General features: G+C 44.6%; 1 protein-coding gene across 1 annotated transcript in view; it reads right to left on the reverse strand.

Moving 5' to 3' along the window:
• Window positions 1-17,307, reverse strand: part of LOC139376583 (protocadherin-15-like) — a 185,551-nt gene that overhangs the window by 23,935 nt on the left and 144,309 nt on the right. The window contains exons 25-33 of the mRNA XM_071119336.1: window positions 16,339-16,448; window positions 14,766-14,906; window positions 13,050-13,177; window positions 9,218-9,436; window positions 8,376-8,464; window positions 6,209-6,385; window positions 1,211-1,429; window positions 537-545; window positions 89-199 (exon numbers count right to left, since the gene is read on the reverse strand). Of these exons, the coding sequence (XP_070975437.1) occupies window positions 89-199; window positions 537-545; window positions 1,211-1,429; window positions 6,209-6,385; window positions 8,376-8,464; window positions 9,218-9,436; window positions 13,050-13,177; window positions 14,766-14,906; window positions 16,339-16,448 (1,203 nt within the window). The remainder of the gene's footprint in view (window positions 1-88; window positions 200-536; window positions 546-1,210; window positions 1,430-6,208; window positions 6,386-8,375; window positions 8,465-9,217; window positions 9,437-13,049; window positions 13,178-14,765; window positions 14,907-16,338; window positions 16,449-17,307) is intronic.

Raw genomic sequence — 17,307 nt, forward strand, 5'->3', positions numbered from 1 at the left:
AGGCTAACCGCATAATCCTTCCTAATGGGCGGGGCCGGCCCTGAGGACACACATGACGGAATTTGTTGGGATATATCATAACACTTACATGGCACTGTCCCCAAGCTCTTCGTAAAGGTTGTTGGTGGCGGCGCCCACTGATTTGCCTGTAGGGAGGGCCATTTGGATCCGGGCAGTTTTAGCACACTCCGCTTGTCTCCTTTAGTAGTACCATGGAGAGAAAGTCAACCAAGTTACGTTAAGTTACAGCATCAGCATATTCGAACAGGACACTGCTACATTATACATGCACATCACTTGGTAAGCAGTGTCACCATAATATGCTCAAATAAACCAATTTTGCCGGCACATTTCTTATTTATAGGCCTCCGACTGCAATTTAAGGGAGTGTATAAAAACCGGTTATGCACAATTTATTTGTTTTAGATTTCATTGACTTCCCTGGTCCCAAACGTTTACTTAGAAAACAGTGGAATGTGAATGCAGGTGTCCAAATAAAGGCCACAGAAATAAGTAATAACGACAATAATACTCACTCTTTGAATCTGTTGATAATGAAAGGAAATGAGAGAGAGAGGAAGAAAGAGAAGGGTGTTTAGTAACAGCGAAGGGCAAATTACAGACAAAATGCTTCTTATAATCATTGTCTTGATACAAAAATAAAGAGAGTGAAAGAATTCACTGTAGGTTAAGCCAATTTCCTGAACCCGAGACACTGAAGAAGATGACACTGAGGATTCTCTTCGCATCTGTTTAACATCCATCCTTGAATTTGTGACAGCCTTCAGTCTAGCCTTCCCGGCTTAGTTCGCAGGCTCAGAGAGGGGGGAGGAAAAACCTCCCCAAATGGCAACAATCAGTCTGTTTGTCTGCTCTGACATTAATTAATGTGCTTTTACGCTGTATAAATAAACAATTATGCCGGCTCTCAAAGGCGTTTCCATGGTAAATTGTGGAGTGAAAGCTAGCTTCCTCCTACAATGATGGGTATTAGGGAGAGCCTCTGGGGGCTGGAGAGCAGGTAGCTTGCTGTCTAAACCCCTGTGTCTACACTAATGTCTCTATCTGCACCAGTACTTGTGCCTGATGCCCTACTCCCTATGTCCTGCCCTGTGTCCTAGTCATACTCACCTTTCTCACAACCAATTCCCATTTGACACAATGTACTTCCAATAAAGCAACTGAACTTCAAACTGTTCTTTTTACTCACTGCCTGTAGGTGATGATGACGATGAGGATGGCAGGGATGCAGCAGAGGATGATGATGATAGCTAGGGCGAGCAGCGCCCCCTCTGTGTAGCCCACGGTCTGCACGGCCTTCTTCACACTGGTCACCACATCCGGTGTGCGGATCTCTAGGATCCTCCCGCCTCGGCCCAGGTACGGCTGGAACTCCTTGTTGATGTCCAGCAGCTTCCCGTCCAGAAACCTTGGATGTAAACAGACAATATATACAGTACAGATACACACACACACACACACACACACGGACATCATCATCTTTATCACTACCCATCATCCTCATCGTCAGTCAAAGACGGCCTGGAGTTTTTCCTGATCACCTCATCTGAGCTGACCGGGCCTTCGTCAGGAAAGGTCTCATTGCAAAATGAAGCCCGTTGCCGAAACAAAGACACTTCTGACAAGTTATTCGAGGAAGGAAAGACAGGATTGCTTCACATCACTCTCTCACGTGAGTATCTTACCTATATAATCGCAACATGTAAAGTGTTGGTCCCATGTTTCATGAGATTAAATAAAAGATCCCAGAAATGTTCCATACGCACAAAAATCTTATTTCTGTCAAATGTGCACAAATTTGTTTACGTGGCTGTTAGTTAGCATTTATCCTTTGCCAAGATAATCCATCCACCTGACAGGTGTGGAATAACAAGAAGCTGATTAAGCAGCATGATCATTACACAGGTGCTGGGGACAATAAAAGGCCACTCTAAAATGTGCAGTTCTGTCACAAAATACAATAACACAGAAGTCTCAAGTTTTGAGGGAGCATGCAATCGGCATGCTGACTGCAGGAATTTCCCCCAGAGCTGTTGCCAGAGAACTGAATGTTCCATTTCTCTAACATTTCAAACATCGTTTTAGATAATTTGGTAGTACGTCCAACCGGACTCATAACCACAGACCACCCATGTGGAATTTCTGATCTCTGGCAGCGTTTGGAACTGCCAATCTACGGTGAAGAACACAGAGTTCATCTCAGCCTATGCTGCCCTTCAGTCCCTTGACTTTTTGGCCCTGAGCCAAGTAAACCCCCCCGGTCAAACCCTCCCCTAACCTGAACGATGCTGGGCCAGTTGTGCACCACCCTATGGGACTCCCGGTCAAGGCCAGTAATGACACAGCCTAGGACCGACCACCAGGCTGTAGTGATGCTGCAACACTGATATGCAGTGCCTTAGACTGGCAGCCTCTTTTGACCTCACCCTTCCCCTGTCCCCTCCCACTCCCAAGGCTGACAATAAGCTTGACCTCATCTTTACTAGAGGCTGTTTGCCTACTAATCTCACTGCATCCCCCTCCAGATCTTATTTGTTCCTCTTCTGTATCCCTTTCCTCCAACCCTAGCCGCTCAGACCCTACCCAGACTGTCATGCGCTGTCGCAATCTTCGTTCTCTCTCTCCCCCACTACTCTCTTATAATCTCTCCCTTCTGCTAAATCCTTCAACCCTACTCTCCTCCCTTTCTGCATACTACGACTCACACTGTCCCCTTTCCTCCTGGCCAGTCTCGGCCCTTACCTCCTGATCTGTGGCTGAATAGCTCATTGTGAGCTTACAGAACAGGGCTGCGGGCAGTGAAAATGAGGAAAACTAAACAATCATCCTTCCACTCCCTCCTCTCTGCCTTCTCTTTCTCTGTATGCGCTGCTAAAGCCACTTTCGATCACTCTAAAATAACCCCTGGAAACTCTTTTCCACCTTCTCCACCCTCCTTAATCCACCCCCCCCCCCCCCCTCCCTCTCTGCGGATGACTTTGTCAGCCACTTTGAAAAGAAGGTTAACGACATCCACTCCTCATTCACTCAGCCTATTGAGTCCACTGGTCCCACTCACACAGAGCTACCCTACTCCTTGACCTCTTTCTCCCCTCTCTCTCCAGATGAAATCCTGTGACTAGTGAGGTCCGGCCACCCGACAACGTTCCCGCTCAATCCCATCCCCTCCTCCAGACCATCTCTGGAGACCTCCCATTCCTTACTTCCTCAACTCATCCCTGACCAGTCGCTGAGTCCCCACTAACTTCAAAATGTCAAAATGGCCCGAGTCGCTCCCGCCTTAAGAAACCAACACTCGACTCCTCTAACATCAAAACCTACAGACCAGTATCCCTTCTTTCTTTTCTTTCCAAAACACTTGAGTGTGCTGCCTCTGACCAACTTTCCTGCCATCTCTCTCAGAACGATCTTATTGACCCTAACCAGTCAGGCTTCAAGACGGGTCACACCGTCTGGTGTTCAACCTTCCCAAGTTCTCCCATGTCACCCCACTCCTCTGCACACTTCACTAGCTTCCAGTCAAAGCTCGCATCCACTACAAGACCATGGTGCTTGCCTATGGAACAGCAAGAGGAGCTGGCCCTCCCTACCTTCAGGCTATGCTCAAACCCTACACCACAACCCGAGCACTCTGGTGTGCCACCTCTGGTCTCTTGGCCATCCCACCCCTCCCGGGTCAGCCCAGTGTCCAAGCTCTTCTTTGTCCTGGCACTCTGATCAGTTTCCCCCTGAAGCTAGAACAACAGAGTCCCTGCCCATCTTCCGAAAACATCTGAAACCCTACCTCCTCAAAGAGTATCTTAAATAATCCCACAGCACCCCCTTCTCCCCTCCTCTGCAAAAAATATATTGCACTTTACTTTTTCCCCCTTACCAGTTCTGACTTTTCTGATAGCTACTTTAATGTAAGTCACTCTGGATAAGCGCGTCTGCTAAATTACTAAAACATAAAATGTAAAAACGAATGGCTCTAGTCATAACAATATGTATGAGAACAGCAGTAGTTGTGCATCTCTGAATGTTGTTATATTTATTATCGGGGTCATTGAAATTACCGAATCGATAGAACATGGCTCAGAGATAAATATACAGTGGGGAGAACAAGTATTTGATACACTGCCGATTTGCAAAGCATGTAGAGGTCTGTAATTTTTATCTTAGGTACACTTCAACTGTGAGAGACGGAATCTAAAACAAAAATCCAGAAAATCACATTGTATGATTTTTAAGTAATTCATTTGCATTTTATTGCATGATATAAGTATTTGATACATCAGAAAAGCAGAACTTAATATTTGGTACAGAAACCTTTGTTTGCAATTACAGAGATCATACGTTTCCTGTAGTTCTTGACCAGGTTTGCACACACTGCAGCAGGGATTTTGGCCCACTCCTCCACACAGACCTTCTCCAGATCCTTCAGGATTCGGGGCTGTCGCTGGGCAATACGGACTTTCAGCTCCCTCCAAATATTTTCTATTGGGTTCAGGTCTGGAGACTGGCTAGGCCACTCCAGGACCTTGAGATGCTTCTTACGGAGCCACTCCTTAGTTTCCCTGGCTGTCTGTTTTGGGTCGTTGTCATGCTGGAAGACCCAGCCACGACCCATCTTCAATGCACTTACTGAGGGAAGGAGGTTGTTGGCCAAGATCTCGCGATACATGGCCCCATCCATCCTCCCCTCAATACGGTGCAGTCGTCCTGTCCCCTTTGCAGAAAAGCATCCCCAAAGAATGATGTTTCCACCTCCATGCTTCACGGTTGGGCTGGTGTTCTTGGGGTTGTACTCATCCTTCTGCTTCCTCCAAACACGGAGAGTGGAGTTTAGACCAAAAAGCTCTATTTTTGTCTCATCAGACCACATGACCTTCTCCCATTCCTCCTCTGGATCATCCAGATGGTCATTGGAAAACTTCAGACGGACCTGGACATGAGCTGGCTTGAGCAGGGGGACCTTGCGTGAGCTGCAGGATTTTAATCCATGACGGCATAGTGTGTTACTAATGGTTTTCTTTGAGACTGTGGTCCCAGCTCTCTTCAAGGTCATTGACCAGGTCCTGCCGTGTTGTTCTGGGCTGATCCCTCACCTTCCTCATGATCATTGATGCCCCACGAGGTGAGATCTTGCATGGAGCCCCAGACCGAGAGTGATTTACCGTCATCTTGAACTTCTTCCATTTTCTAATAATTGCGCCAACAGTTGTTGCCTTCTCACCAATCTGCTTGCCTATTGTCCTGTAGCCCATCCCAGCCTTGTGCAGGTCTACAATTTTATCCCTGATGTCCTTACACAGCTCTCTGGTCTTGGCCATTGTGGAGAGTTTGGAGTCTGTTTGATTGAGTGTGTGGACAGGTGTCTTTTATACAGGTAATGAGTTCAAACAGGTGCAGTCAATACAGGTAATGAGTGGAGAACAGGAGGGCTTCTTAAAGAAAAATTAACAGGTCTGTGAGAGCCGGAATTCTTACTGGTTGGTAGGTGATCAAATACTTATGTCATGCAATAAAATGCAAATTAATTACTTAAAAATCATACAATGTGATTTTCTGGATTTTTGTTTTAGATTCAGTCTCTCACAGTTGAAGTGTACCTATGATAAAAATTACAGACCTCTACATGCTTTGTAAGTAGGGAAAACCTGCAAAATCGGCAGTGTATCAAATACTTGTTCTCCCCACTGTATATAACAATGGAACACTACAGAGTGTGCAACACCTTACTCCCTATAATGCCTGGAATCATAAATGACAGGTGTGGGGGGCACACTGCAACACAATCCTGTTGCCGTTGTTCACTAGGTCTATTAGACATGATCCCGAGCTGCAAGAGGCAGAGGGGTGGTTAGATGAACACTGAGCCTGCTGTGTAGAGCTGGTAGGAAGCAGTAGCGAGTTGACAGCCAGTTGAATGGCAGAACTAGAGCTGCTGTCGTACGAGGGCATGAGGAGGTTGGCTCTCTAATGAGGGCCTGACTGCAGGGTGACGGGAAACAAAAGAACCCTGGTGAGTGGTGACATCCCCCCCCCCCCTGCCACACACACACCTCTGTCTGCCACTGGCTAAACACCTGCTCCACGGGGGAATGGTGTATCTAGACACTACAAGGGGTGGCCCTAAGGGGCCATCCCTTGTATTGTGACCTACTTTGTCCCTCAGGGCCACTGTAAGTGACCGGCTACTACTCACTTGAATAGCTCCTGGCGTGAGATGGCCCGGTTGGTCAGAGGGTCGATGGCGTAAACCATCAGGTCCGACTTGGAGTAGTCCTCCTGCTCGAAGCCGTCGCCAAACCGCTGTGGCCCGATGGACTCCACCACCACTTTGGCCCCGGGAATCTGGTCCTGCACATAGCGCTCCAAGATCCTGCAGAGGGAGTGGAAGGAATAATCAAGTGCTTTGTATAAGAACAAGGTGACAGCAGGATCTCTGGGAAAACGGTGAATGATATGTTAAACCCAAATGGTAAGAACGTACTGCAATTCATAGTTGCTACACCGACCTGTAGCTGTATTCCATTTCCCCACTTGACACTGAGCTGACGCTGCCTCAACTGTTTAAAAAGAAGAGGCCTTGACTGAATGGATTCAGGCTCACTGAAAGGATTTCTCAGTCAGAGGATACGTCCTTGATCAGTACATGAATTAGGACAGTGGTTAGAATGAGGTTGTGCATTGCATTTGCAATGGAAAAACATGACAGCCTATATCCTCCTTGGGACCGTCAGCAACTATAAAAGAGTCAATTCCCACACGTTTCCATGACCCTGTCAAAAATCACCTCTCGCTCCAAAATTCTTAATTGAAGCATCTACAATAGAATCAGTTCAAGGCGAATGCATCTTAAATGGCACGCTGCTCACTATAAAGTGCACAACCCACTGTACCAGCATAGGGCTCTGGTCAAAGGTAGTTCACTATATAGGAAATAGTGGCCAGTTCAGACACAACCCTTGTTTGGTGGTGGGCGTCTGCAGCCGGGAGCTCTGATCTGAGCGGGACGGCAACGGCAAAATAGGCGTTGAAACAATTACCTGCTGTGCCCTGGATGTTCCCGCTCCCCTGGGAAACTCAGAAAAGAGGATGGCAGGACAGAATAGTAACCAGATGGATGTATTTCTGCTTGGGTGGGGAGAGCACTAATAAACTAGGTGGCTCCACAGCTGGGGCCAGAGCCCTTGGAGCTAAAGTGGAGACCTGGGATGAGACCAAGTCAGTGGAAGTCCATCATGGAGGACTGGTACTGTATGACTGTTTGTCAGTAAGAGGATAGGTTGAGTGATGGATAGGTGTACAGAAGCAATACAGCCAATACATGCAAGCTCACTCGCATACAGTATGCTGGAATTCAGGTGCACCCTCACCCCCCCCCCCCCCCCCCACACCTCAGAGGAACAGGAGACAGCCAGGGAGCCACTGACACTTTCCCTCTCTCCCTCATTTGCAACTTAGCTTCAGAGAGAAGTTGGACGCCTTTCTGATCACAATGCTAATAGCTAAGCAGTAAGCTCAAGACAAGGATGGAACCATCATTGATTGAGTGGCTGTGTGAAGTGTATGACAGAGCTCTGACAGAGCTGTGGAGACAGGTGGTGAGCGGCTCTAACGGAATCTGAACGAAGGCTCTAACGTAATCTGAAGGAAGGTTCTAAAAGAAACTGAAGGAAGGCTCTAACGGAATCTGAAGGAAGGCTCTAACGGAATCTGAAGGAAGGCTCTAACGGAAACTGAAGGAAGGCTCTAACGGAAACTGAAGGAAGGCTCTAACGGAAACTGAAGGAAGGCTCTAACGGAATCTGAAGGAAGGCTCTAACGGAATCTGAAGGAAGGCTCTAACGGAATCTGAAGGAAGGTTCTAACGGAAACTGAAGGAAGGCTCTAACGGAAACTGAAGGAAGGCTCTAACGGAAACTGAAGGAAGGCTCTAACGGAAACTGAAGGAAGGCTCTAACGGAATCTGAAGGAAGGTTCTAACGGAATCTGAAGGAAGGCTCTAACGGAATCTGAAGGAAGGTTCTAACGGAAACTGAAGGAAGGCTCTAACGGAAACTGAAGGAAGGCTCTAACGGAAACTGAAGGAAGGCTCTAACGGAAACTGAAGGAAGGCTCCTACAACATTAATTTGAGCAGACGTCAAACAGCGGGACGCCGTTTCATCTCGACAGAAGGCAGCGATGAAACCAACACTGCACACTGATTCATACAGCCCCCCCCCCACCCCCCCAAACACCTGCATGCCTGGGAAAGGGCCAAAGGTAAGTGTCTGCATATCAAGTATAGGAGACGGCTATAAGCACAGTTGCGACTTGACTGTTAAAATATGGATTATAAGATCTCTTAGATATCTTCTACATTACCCGAGGAGCTTGTCCTTGTTCTGTTCCACCACTGTAGGAGCAACGTTGGAGACCACCACCTGCATATCCAGCAGATTCACCACAGATACCTGGGAAACAGAGGTCAATCAAAAGGATCAATGGTACAGACACAAAACAAGCATCTATTTCCCTCCCCAACTTCTACAAATAAGCTTTAATGTTGGACAGCAGGCTAAATCACACGGAAAATCTCCCTGTAGTTTGTGCAGTGCCCATGAAATGAAGCTTCCCATTGGAATTAGATGAACTTAGCCACAGCGTGGTTCCTCTCGTTCAGGCAAGGCTCTGGCCCAGCCAGCCTCTTATTTCATTAAGAGCAAAGGGAGTCAAATAGGCTGCAATGTATAATCAATGGTCCCCATCTGCCCTGGGACAGTTCAATTTGCAACAAACTGGGAAGAGGCCAGCACAGAAGGAACACACATTCATCTACTCTCTCAGGGATAGCTAGCCTATCTACCACAAGGCTGGCACAGGACATGGACCATTGATTAGCTGGAGTATCAACACCATGCTTATTTTTTATTTTTTTACAAATGCAATTCCTATGGGAAGCTTTTGAGTGTGTATTTTGGGATGGCTGGGGTGTTCAGTGCCAATATACACCTAGGGAATGGAGATATTGATATTGTGGATATCGACACACTTAATGTTGGTCCCTCAGTTATTTTTAAAAGAGCCATAAGCTGGACTTGATCAAGGCTGGCAAGGCGGCTATGAAAATGTAGCTGGCACTGATAGTACTTAGCATCGAACAAATAGAAATAGAACGGCTAGAACAGACATTCCCATTCAATACTCTGGGAGCCGGACAAACTCACCACCACCTCTGCCTTGCTGCTCAGCCCCCCCTCGCCGTAATTGTCAGTGGCGACCACTTCAAACTTGAAGTAGGACCGTCGCATGTTCCTGTACATAATGGCAGTCTTGATGACGCCGGTGTAGGGCTCGATGACAAAGCCGTCCTTGCCGTCGGTGGTGGGGGGGATAATAATCCTGTATTGCATGGAGCTGTAATTCCCTGTGTCCTTGTCCAGGGCCTGAGACAGACAAACACAGACACACGGAGCCAAAGGATTCAAGAGGTTCAGACACAGCAGCGTCATCAACAACAACACAACATCAAGATACAGATCAACTCATCCGTCGAAAATGAAAGGGCACAGATAAGATTTTTGGGGCAGTTGTAGTTCTCAACTCTTGCTGTAGGGGGAGTCTTTGAGCTGCGAGCCACTCTCTAACAGAGAAACTCCTGTCAATCTGCCCAGCTGATTTCACCATTTGCCACGTTGCTCTGCAGTGACATTGATTTATAATACCTTTCGACGACTGGGACTGAGTGTGACAGCACTGTGCCCTGCCCCGTCGGAGTCATTAATACAAATTAGATATTTTCTATATTCCGCAAGATTCATTCAACTCAATCGTACACCACAGGATAACACTATATATCTAAAGGTTCTTTGGTAACAGATTCCACCACCTGGGTTATTGGTGATACCAGACCAGACCAGGAAAGAACACATCAGTCTATGAATGCAGAGTGAAAATGTGGCACAGAGACAGAGCAAGCGGAGAAAGGAGAGCCTTTGACTGTGTTCTGAAAGAAATCCCAACCTGTTTGAAACTGTGGATCAGATTTGAGGCTGATTTGCCGTGAAACCCTCATGACATTGGATTTGTTCTTTGCAGAGATTCCTCTTTGTTCTCCTATATTTACAGAGACACAAATGCATTCCTCCAAAACGACTTATACTAACGATCAGATCAATGTGTCCTTCACAGACAGCATGTGTCGCTCAGACGACGAGTCATTATTTATTTCTACATTGCCACTTCTCACTTCTGTCTCTCGCTCTCTCCCCACATGAAAAAAAATGCTATAATGTTCACTGTGGTGTTTTTGCGGACTTTACTGTAGTATTTACTGAAGTGTTTTTGCAGACATTACTGTAGTATTTACTGAAGTGTTTTTGCAAACATTACTGTAGTATTTACTGAAGTGTTTTTGCAGGCTTTACTGTAGTATTTACTGAAGTGTTTTTGCAGACTTTACTGTAGTATTTACTGAAGTGTTTTTGCAGACTTTACTGTAGTATTTACTGAAGTGTTTTTGCAAACATTACTGTAGTATTTACTGAAGTGTTTTTGCAGACATTACTGTAGTATTTACTGAAGTGTTTTTGCAGACATTACTGTAGTATTTACTGAAGTGTTTTTGCAGACATTACTGTAGTATTTACTGAAGTGTTTTTGCAGACATTACTGTAGTATTTACTGAAGTGTTTTTGCAGACATTACTGTAGTATTTACTGAAGTGTTTTTGCAGACTTTACTGTAGTATTTACTGAAGTGTTTTTGCAGACTTTACTGTAGTATTTACTGAAGTGTTTTTGCAAACATTACTGTAGTATTTACTGAAGTGTTTTTGCGGACTTTACTGTAGTATTTACTGAAGTGTTTTTGCAAACATTACTGTAGTATTTACTGAAGTGTTTTTGCAAACATTACTGTAGTATTTACTGAAGTGTTTTTGCAAACATTACTGTAGTTTTTACTGAAGTGTTTTTGCAGACTTTACTGTAGTATTTACTGAAGTGTTTTTGCAGACATTACTGTAGTACTTACTGAAGTGTTTTTGCAAACATTACTGTAGTTTTTACTGAAGTGTTTTTGCAGACATTACTGTAGTACTTACTGAAGTGTTTTTGCAAACATTACTGTAGTATTTACTGAAGTGTTTTTGCAGACATTACTGTAGTATTTACTGAAGTGTTTTTGCAGACATTACTGTAGTTTTTACTATGGTGCTTTTGTTTTATTATCTTTGACATAGAAGTGGAGGCTTTTTTGTCTTTCAGGAAGCCTGTAGGAAAAATAGGAAGAGCAACATTTCCATAACTTGTAGGTTGGTCGTACTTCTGTTCAGAGCTTCTGTTCTTTTCTATAAACTTTAGATAATTTGGTTTATACTTGGCATGTAGGTTTCTCACTTATGGGTGGCACAAAATGCGACATGCGGGAGGGGAATGGGCAGGGTACATGCAAATTAAATACTGTAATATTTACTATAGTTTAAAAAAAAGTGTAGTGTTTTTGCGGACGTTACTGTAGTATTTACTACAGTGTTTTTTTGTAGATAATGCTGTAGCATGTACTGTGGTATTTACTGTAGTATTGCACAGTATACTGCAACATTCTATAGTAAGTACTACACATGATTGAGGGATACTACAGTGTATAGTATAGCATTCTACAGTATACTACAGTTTACTACACAATTCTGTAGTAAGTACTGTAGTATTCCATAGTAAACTGTAGTATTTTTTAATGTGTGTCCATCTATCCCTTCTTCAGGTTATACACCACTCCACATGGGGTTTAGATTCCTTCTTTCTCCCTAAAAAACTATTTAAAGAAGGATTTCAAAGTAGATTAGTCTAATCTTAGGGATACTGAGCGGCTTTTACAGAAATCTATATTCAGATCTGCTATGAATTTACGATTAGTTAAGCAACAGGGAATAGGTATGAATACTAAAGAGGAAGATATTGACCCGGACGATGAGTGAAACACCTGAGAAGTTGAATGATACCGTTAGGAGATGGAACCAGTGGGAGTCTCAGCTCAGTAAATCTTTGGCCCAGTAATTCCATTACCTCCTGGTCGAAAGGATGATCTCTCTTTAGAGGCTCCTGGCAAACCCGTTTGCAACTCTGTGCTCTGCACTAACAGTCTTGCTGCCTACTCCAGTTTCACACAGACATGGTAGAGACAGAGACAGACAGACGTCTACGGCTCATCATTCTGCAACAGAGCATGAGATGCAAATGACCATCCAGCGGGTAGTGATTAGGATTATAATGAAAGGTGCCCTTGTGTGGGCGCTGTATAGTCTGCCCTCATCACTGCGCGTGCACGCACGCACGCACGCACACACACACACACACACACACACCCACCCACCCAACAGGTGTCACAGTGGCTTTAGCTACAAAAGGTGCGAAAGATAAACACAAAAACAACACGTTGGAACATGTGAATGCACACGCCCTGGTGCACACACAGGGAATAATTCCCTTTCACACAGGATGGTGCGGCATGCGATTGACAGGTGTGTGGACATTTGTATGTGAGAGCCTCTACGGCCTTAGCATTCTAAGTATTGCCAGGGGTGTCGGAAAGTCTCAGATGTTAGAGCCTCCAGCTGGTAATGCATTGTCAACACGGGCCAAAGATACCGGCAGGGAGAATAACAGTTCTCCCAGGATTACAACTACAAAACTCTGCATTTCAAATGCAAGCACTGATAATCACTCAACCAGACACATTTTTTGGGCGTAGAACCTTTCTGTTCCTTAGGCTGGTTTCATTGTGAGGAGGAGTGATCGTGAAATGGTTCACATATATTTGAGGATGTTTTGAAAGTTCCATTTTAGAAAATAATGGGTTGTTCTTTTAAGACACCAATTGCACTATCTAGAAGTGGTACACTTAGGCTGCGTTCAGACAGGCGGCCCAATTCGGATCTTTTTTTCCACTAATTGGTCTTTTGACCAATCAGATCAGCGCTGAAAAAGCTTTGGAAAAATAAAACAGAATTGGGCTGCCTGTCTAAACGCAGCCTTTGTGTTTGAAAAGAGCTGGTTGTACCTGAACTTGTAGTACAGAAGTGAATGTTTTGGCGTCCTCTGCCACTCCTCCCAGGTACAAGGGTTTGGTAAAGACAGGAGGGTGATCATTCTCATCCCAAACATCAATGAACACCCTCGCTGTGTTAGCTGCAAACAGAGGAGAAAGAAACAAAGTGAACCCCCAGAGGAAAGGTGAATCTCATTTGGATTAAATAGAAATGTAAAAAACAAGAGGGCATGTCTAAACAGCCTAAATGTGCATCATATACAAAATAGGAGTCTACAATTCACTGCCAACACACTGATTTAGACGTTTGACTAATAGAATACAACACTGCATTGCGGTTTGTCATTTCTCATAGTAAAAAGCCAAGCCACATCCTGAAGGGTTACAACTGCGCCGAGGGACCTTGCCAAATAAAATGCCATACATCATCTGACAAAACGCTCTGGGACCGACCAAGGGGACAGTAGATTCGGCACATTTCTCATTTATCCCTGCCAGGATGTCCAATGTTACAGCGGATGACAACAGTAAACGGACAACAACAGGAGAGTACTTGCTGCTGCAATGCAACACATACAGACACACGCACGCGCGCAAATGTACGCACGCAGGCACACCAGCCACACACACACACACACACACACACGCCCCTGTTGAATCAGTGATGTGGCTCTAATCACTTGAACAAAGTGTCTTCATTATACAGTTGATGGTGGCCACCTTCATAGTCAAACGCAATGGGGAGTACCCATCCACACGCCGCTCGAAAGCAGCCATTTAACACTCCACCTCCTCCAGTGGAATGAATCAAACAACATCAATAGCCCCCCCCCCCCCCCCCCCCCCTCCATGACGATACTCCCACCGCATCTCAACTCTAGCTGCCATGCCTGCTTCAGTGGAACGAGGTACTAATCTATTGCCATTGGGTGTCCTCGATCATGTTTGCTGCTGGCCCCCTCTCAGCTTGAATGACACATAGTGAGCGGCCAGGGTATATTAGTTAAACCATTACAAGAGCGGGGAAATGCAACAAGTTGGAGTCAAGAAAAACCTGCAAAATCTATTACAAAGCGCAATACAAAAATGATCTCTGTGTATAACATACAGCAGTGACTATATCCACAAGTGTTTCCTTTATTCTAGATGCAAAGTGGTTAACAAGCGCCATCGGAATCAAATTGATTTGAGTGATCGTTTCTGCATATTGAGGAGACATGATGAGATTGGCAAGAAATGAATGACTTGTTTAATCTGCCACATGAACCAGTAACTGCTTAATTAAAATGTATCCTCCGCAGCAACTCAGCATGATGTTGACTAAATTAGAAAACTAAATAAGGTGAAAGGACGAGGCGTGCTTTTAGTCTTTTGGAAAAAGCAAAGATGGGAAATCATTTATAGCCAAATGCCAGGCACATTTCTGTTACAAGAGAGAGAAAGACGGTAGAAACAAACATTCGAATTACGCAAATTAAGGCCGTAAGAAGCTATTTGGCCGACTATTGCCTTCAGTTTTTAAACCTCTCTGAAGCAATTACCCCACAAAAGGCTTTTACTACTATGGCTGACTGTGTAAAACAACACATTTCACTGCACCTATCCGGTATATGTGACAATAAAACATACAAAGAGAAGAAGACTTTTAGCCCTGGGCGAAAGCCGTGCACTATATCGGAAACAGGGTGCAATTTCCCAAGTGACAGTTTAAATGGCAGGCAGGCTTACTCTTGGAGGGCGCTCTGAGATTGGAACCAACCACTTCCATGGAGTCAGCCTCCACTTTGAGGATGTAGCTGGCATTGGTCTCGTAGTCCAGCTGCTTGGCCGTAGAGAACACCCCGGTGCTGTTGTTGAGCCTAAATACGCCTGGGAGATACATTCAGATCAACAGAGTAGCGCTAGAGTCCGCACCATATCATATCAGTCCCGGGGAGAGGGGGGAGACACGCATATGTACAGAGTAGAGCAGAGCTAGCACCATATCATACTGTATCAGTCCCTAGGTAGAATGACAAGGGCATTCACCTTCACAAATCCCACTGTGTGTAGTGTCAAGTGTTGAGGCACGACACCAGAGAGATCACACTACACTGGAGAATCACTGATTGTTTTTTGTGTAAGGCATAATTGATGACTTACACTGAAACGCATAGCTACTACTCACTTTTCAGACCTAAAAATGAATTCCCCCAGCACGCCATAAACTTTGAAAGCCACAACGATGAAGGACACTGTCATTATCTTCCCAAGCTTCTTCATTGAATCTAATGAGAGTTAAAATTGAAACCAATTCCATTTGTTTCCAAATTAATAAATGGTTCAGATGCAGTTTAGTGCAAGGTTCAATATGGGGATGCAATTTCATATTTTCCCACTCTGAAAAGCATGAGCCCCGGTTTTAATCACGGTGAGGAATAGTGGGAGGACGGTAGGGTCTAATCATCCCTCAGGTACTTTTACATGGCAGAAACTGTCAGCAACAGGGGACACTGACTAGTGCACACAAACACACACACTTTTGGTAGACTTAGGGGCAAAAAAAAAGAGTGCAGTCTCAGGACAGATGGTACTCTTTTAGGTCCTTTAGACCATGACTATGACGGTGTATAACTTACATTGAACATATTTTACATTACGCCTCGCTCAAGGCAAATGGTGAAATCATTCTGAGGTGCGGAGGATTCATAACTAAATTATGTGAAAGTAAGTGACTGACTAGAGCCACTGTTCCTAGGCCGTCATTGTAAATAAGAAATGTTCTTAACTGACTTGCCTAGTTAAATAAAAATAGAGGTGTGTAGAGCCACATAGAGCTGTATAGTCACATAGAGCTATACAGAATCATATAGAGCTGTATAGTCACATAGAGCTATACAGAATCATATAGAGGTGTATAGAGCCACAGCGTGCTGTAAAGAGCCATATAGAGCCATATAGAGCTGTATAGAGCCACAGAGCTGTATAGTCACATAGAGCTATATAGAATCATATAGAGCTGTATAGAGCCATATAGAGCTGTATAGAGCCATATAGAGCTACATCGAGCCGTATAGAGCTGTATAGTCACATAGTGCTATATTGAGCTGTATAGAGCCACAGAGCTGTATAGAGCCACATAGAGCTGTATAGAGCCACTTAGAGCTCCATGCATGGCTCTGTGAGTGACCTCATCACTACTTCATGTTGTTTATAGTGTGCCAGAATAAATGAGTGGTACTATCACTGCTGTATAGAAAATGATAACATGGCCTCTGGTACTAGGTCAAAGGTATAGTGTAGGTTACAGTATGCGACTCACCTTCCTCATTGCCCTCCACTATAGAGTAAATGATTGTTTGATTGATAGCAGCAGCCAGGATGACCCCGACCACCTTCCCCACCGTAGCCATCTCACTCACCGGGGGAAACCTGGAAGAAAACACACACACACACACACACACACACACACACACACACACACACACCAATGGGAACACAAATGGATACTGAATAGAGCTCCCTTCCAACGGAATACAGAAATTACCCCATTTTTCCAGGCCACATGTTAGCTATTGATCTCTGCCAGCGCTATAATCTGCATTCCAATACCGCACTGCTGTTCATACTAATACCAGTCACAACATCTTTAGGTCCTAAAGGGTATTTTTCATATTTGCCATTTAATCAGCGACTGACTTTGACTAATTAGAGCTGTTAATTGACCAAAAAAGTGCCAGAGAGGAATAAGCAACTGCAGGACTACGGTCCTTGAGGCATGGAGTTGGGCACCCTTGCCATAGGGCATGTGTTTTATTCCACTTCCTCAGACCTACAACTCTATATGATGTACTGTAGTTGGAAAAGACAAGCCGGAAAAACACCCACTTATATACAGAGGAAAAGTAGACAAACTACCCACTTACTTTTACACAGAAGTGTCCTGCTAACCCAGGATATGACTGACTGTGGAGCAATCTTGTTTACAAATCATTTCTGCATGATATGGCGTAATGACAACATTAATGGAAACACTGGCAGAGACACTGTAATTGCTTTGCCAAATAGCTTGATTATACATACTCCTACTTGGCACTGTGAAATCTCCCAGGTCAATTTCATTTAATTAAATAAACTCAATTCATGTGGTCTCTGATCACAGCTGGTTCACCTCGAAAATATTGGTAATCAACTAGATAAGTTATCACAATGTCATAAGCGTTCCGTTGATTTGACTCATATCACAAACAAAATGTGCATGTTAAAAGCAACTGAATGGCAGATTAAATGG

Source organism: Oncorhynchus clarkii, chromosome 20, assembly GCF_045791955.1.
Source record: "Oncorhynchus clarkii lewisi isolate Uvic-CL-2024 chromosome 20, UVic_Ocla_1.0, whole genome shotgun sequence".
Lineage (NCBI taxonomy): Eukaryota > Metazoa > Chordata > Actinopteri > Salmoniformes > Salmonidae > Oncorhynchus > Oncorhynchus clarkii.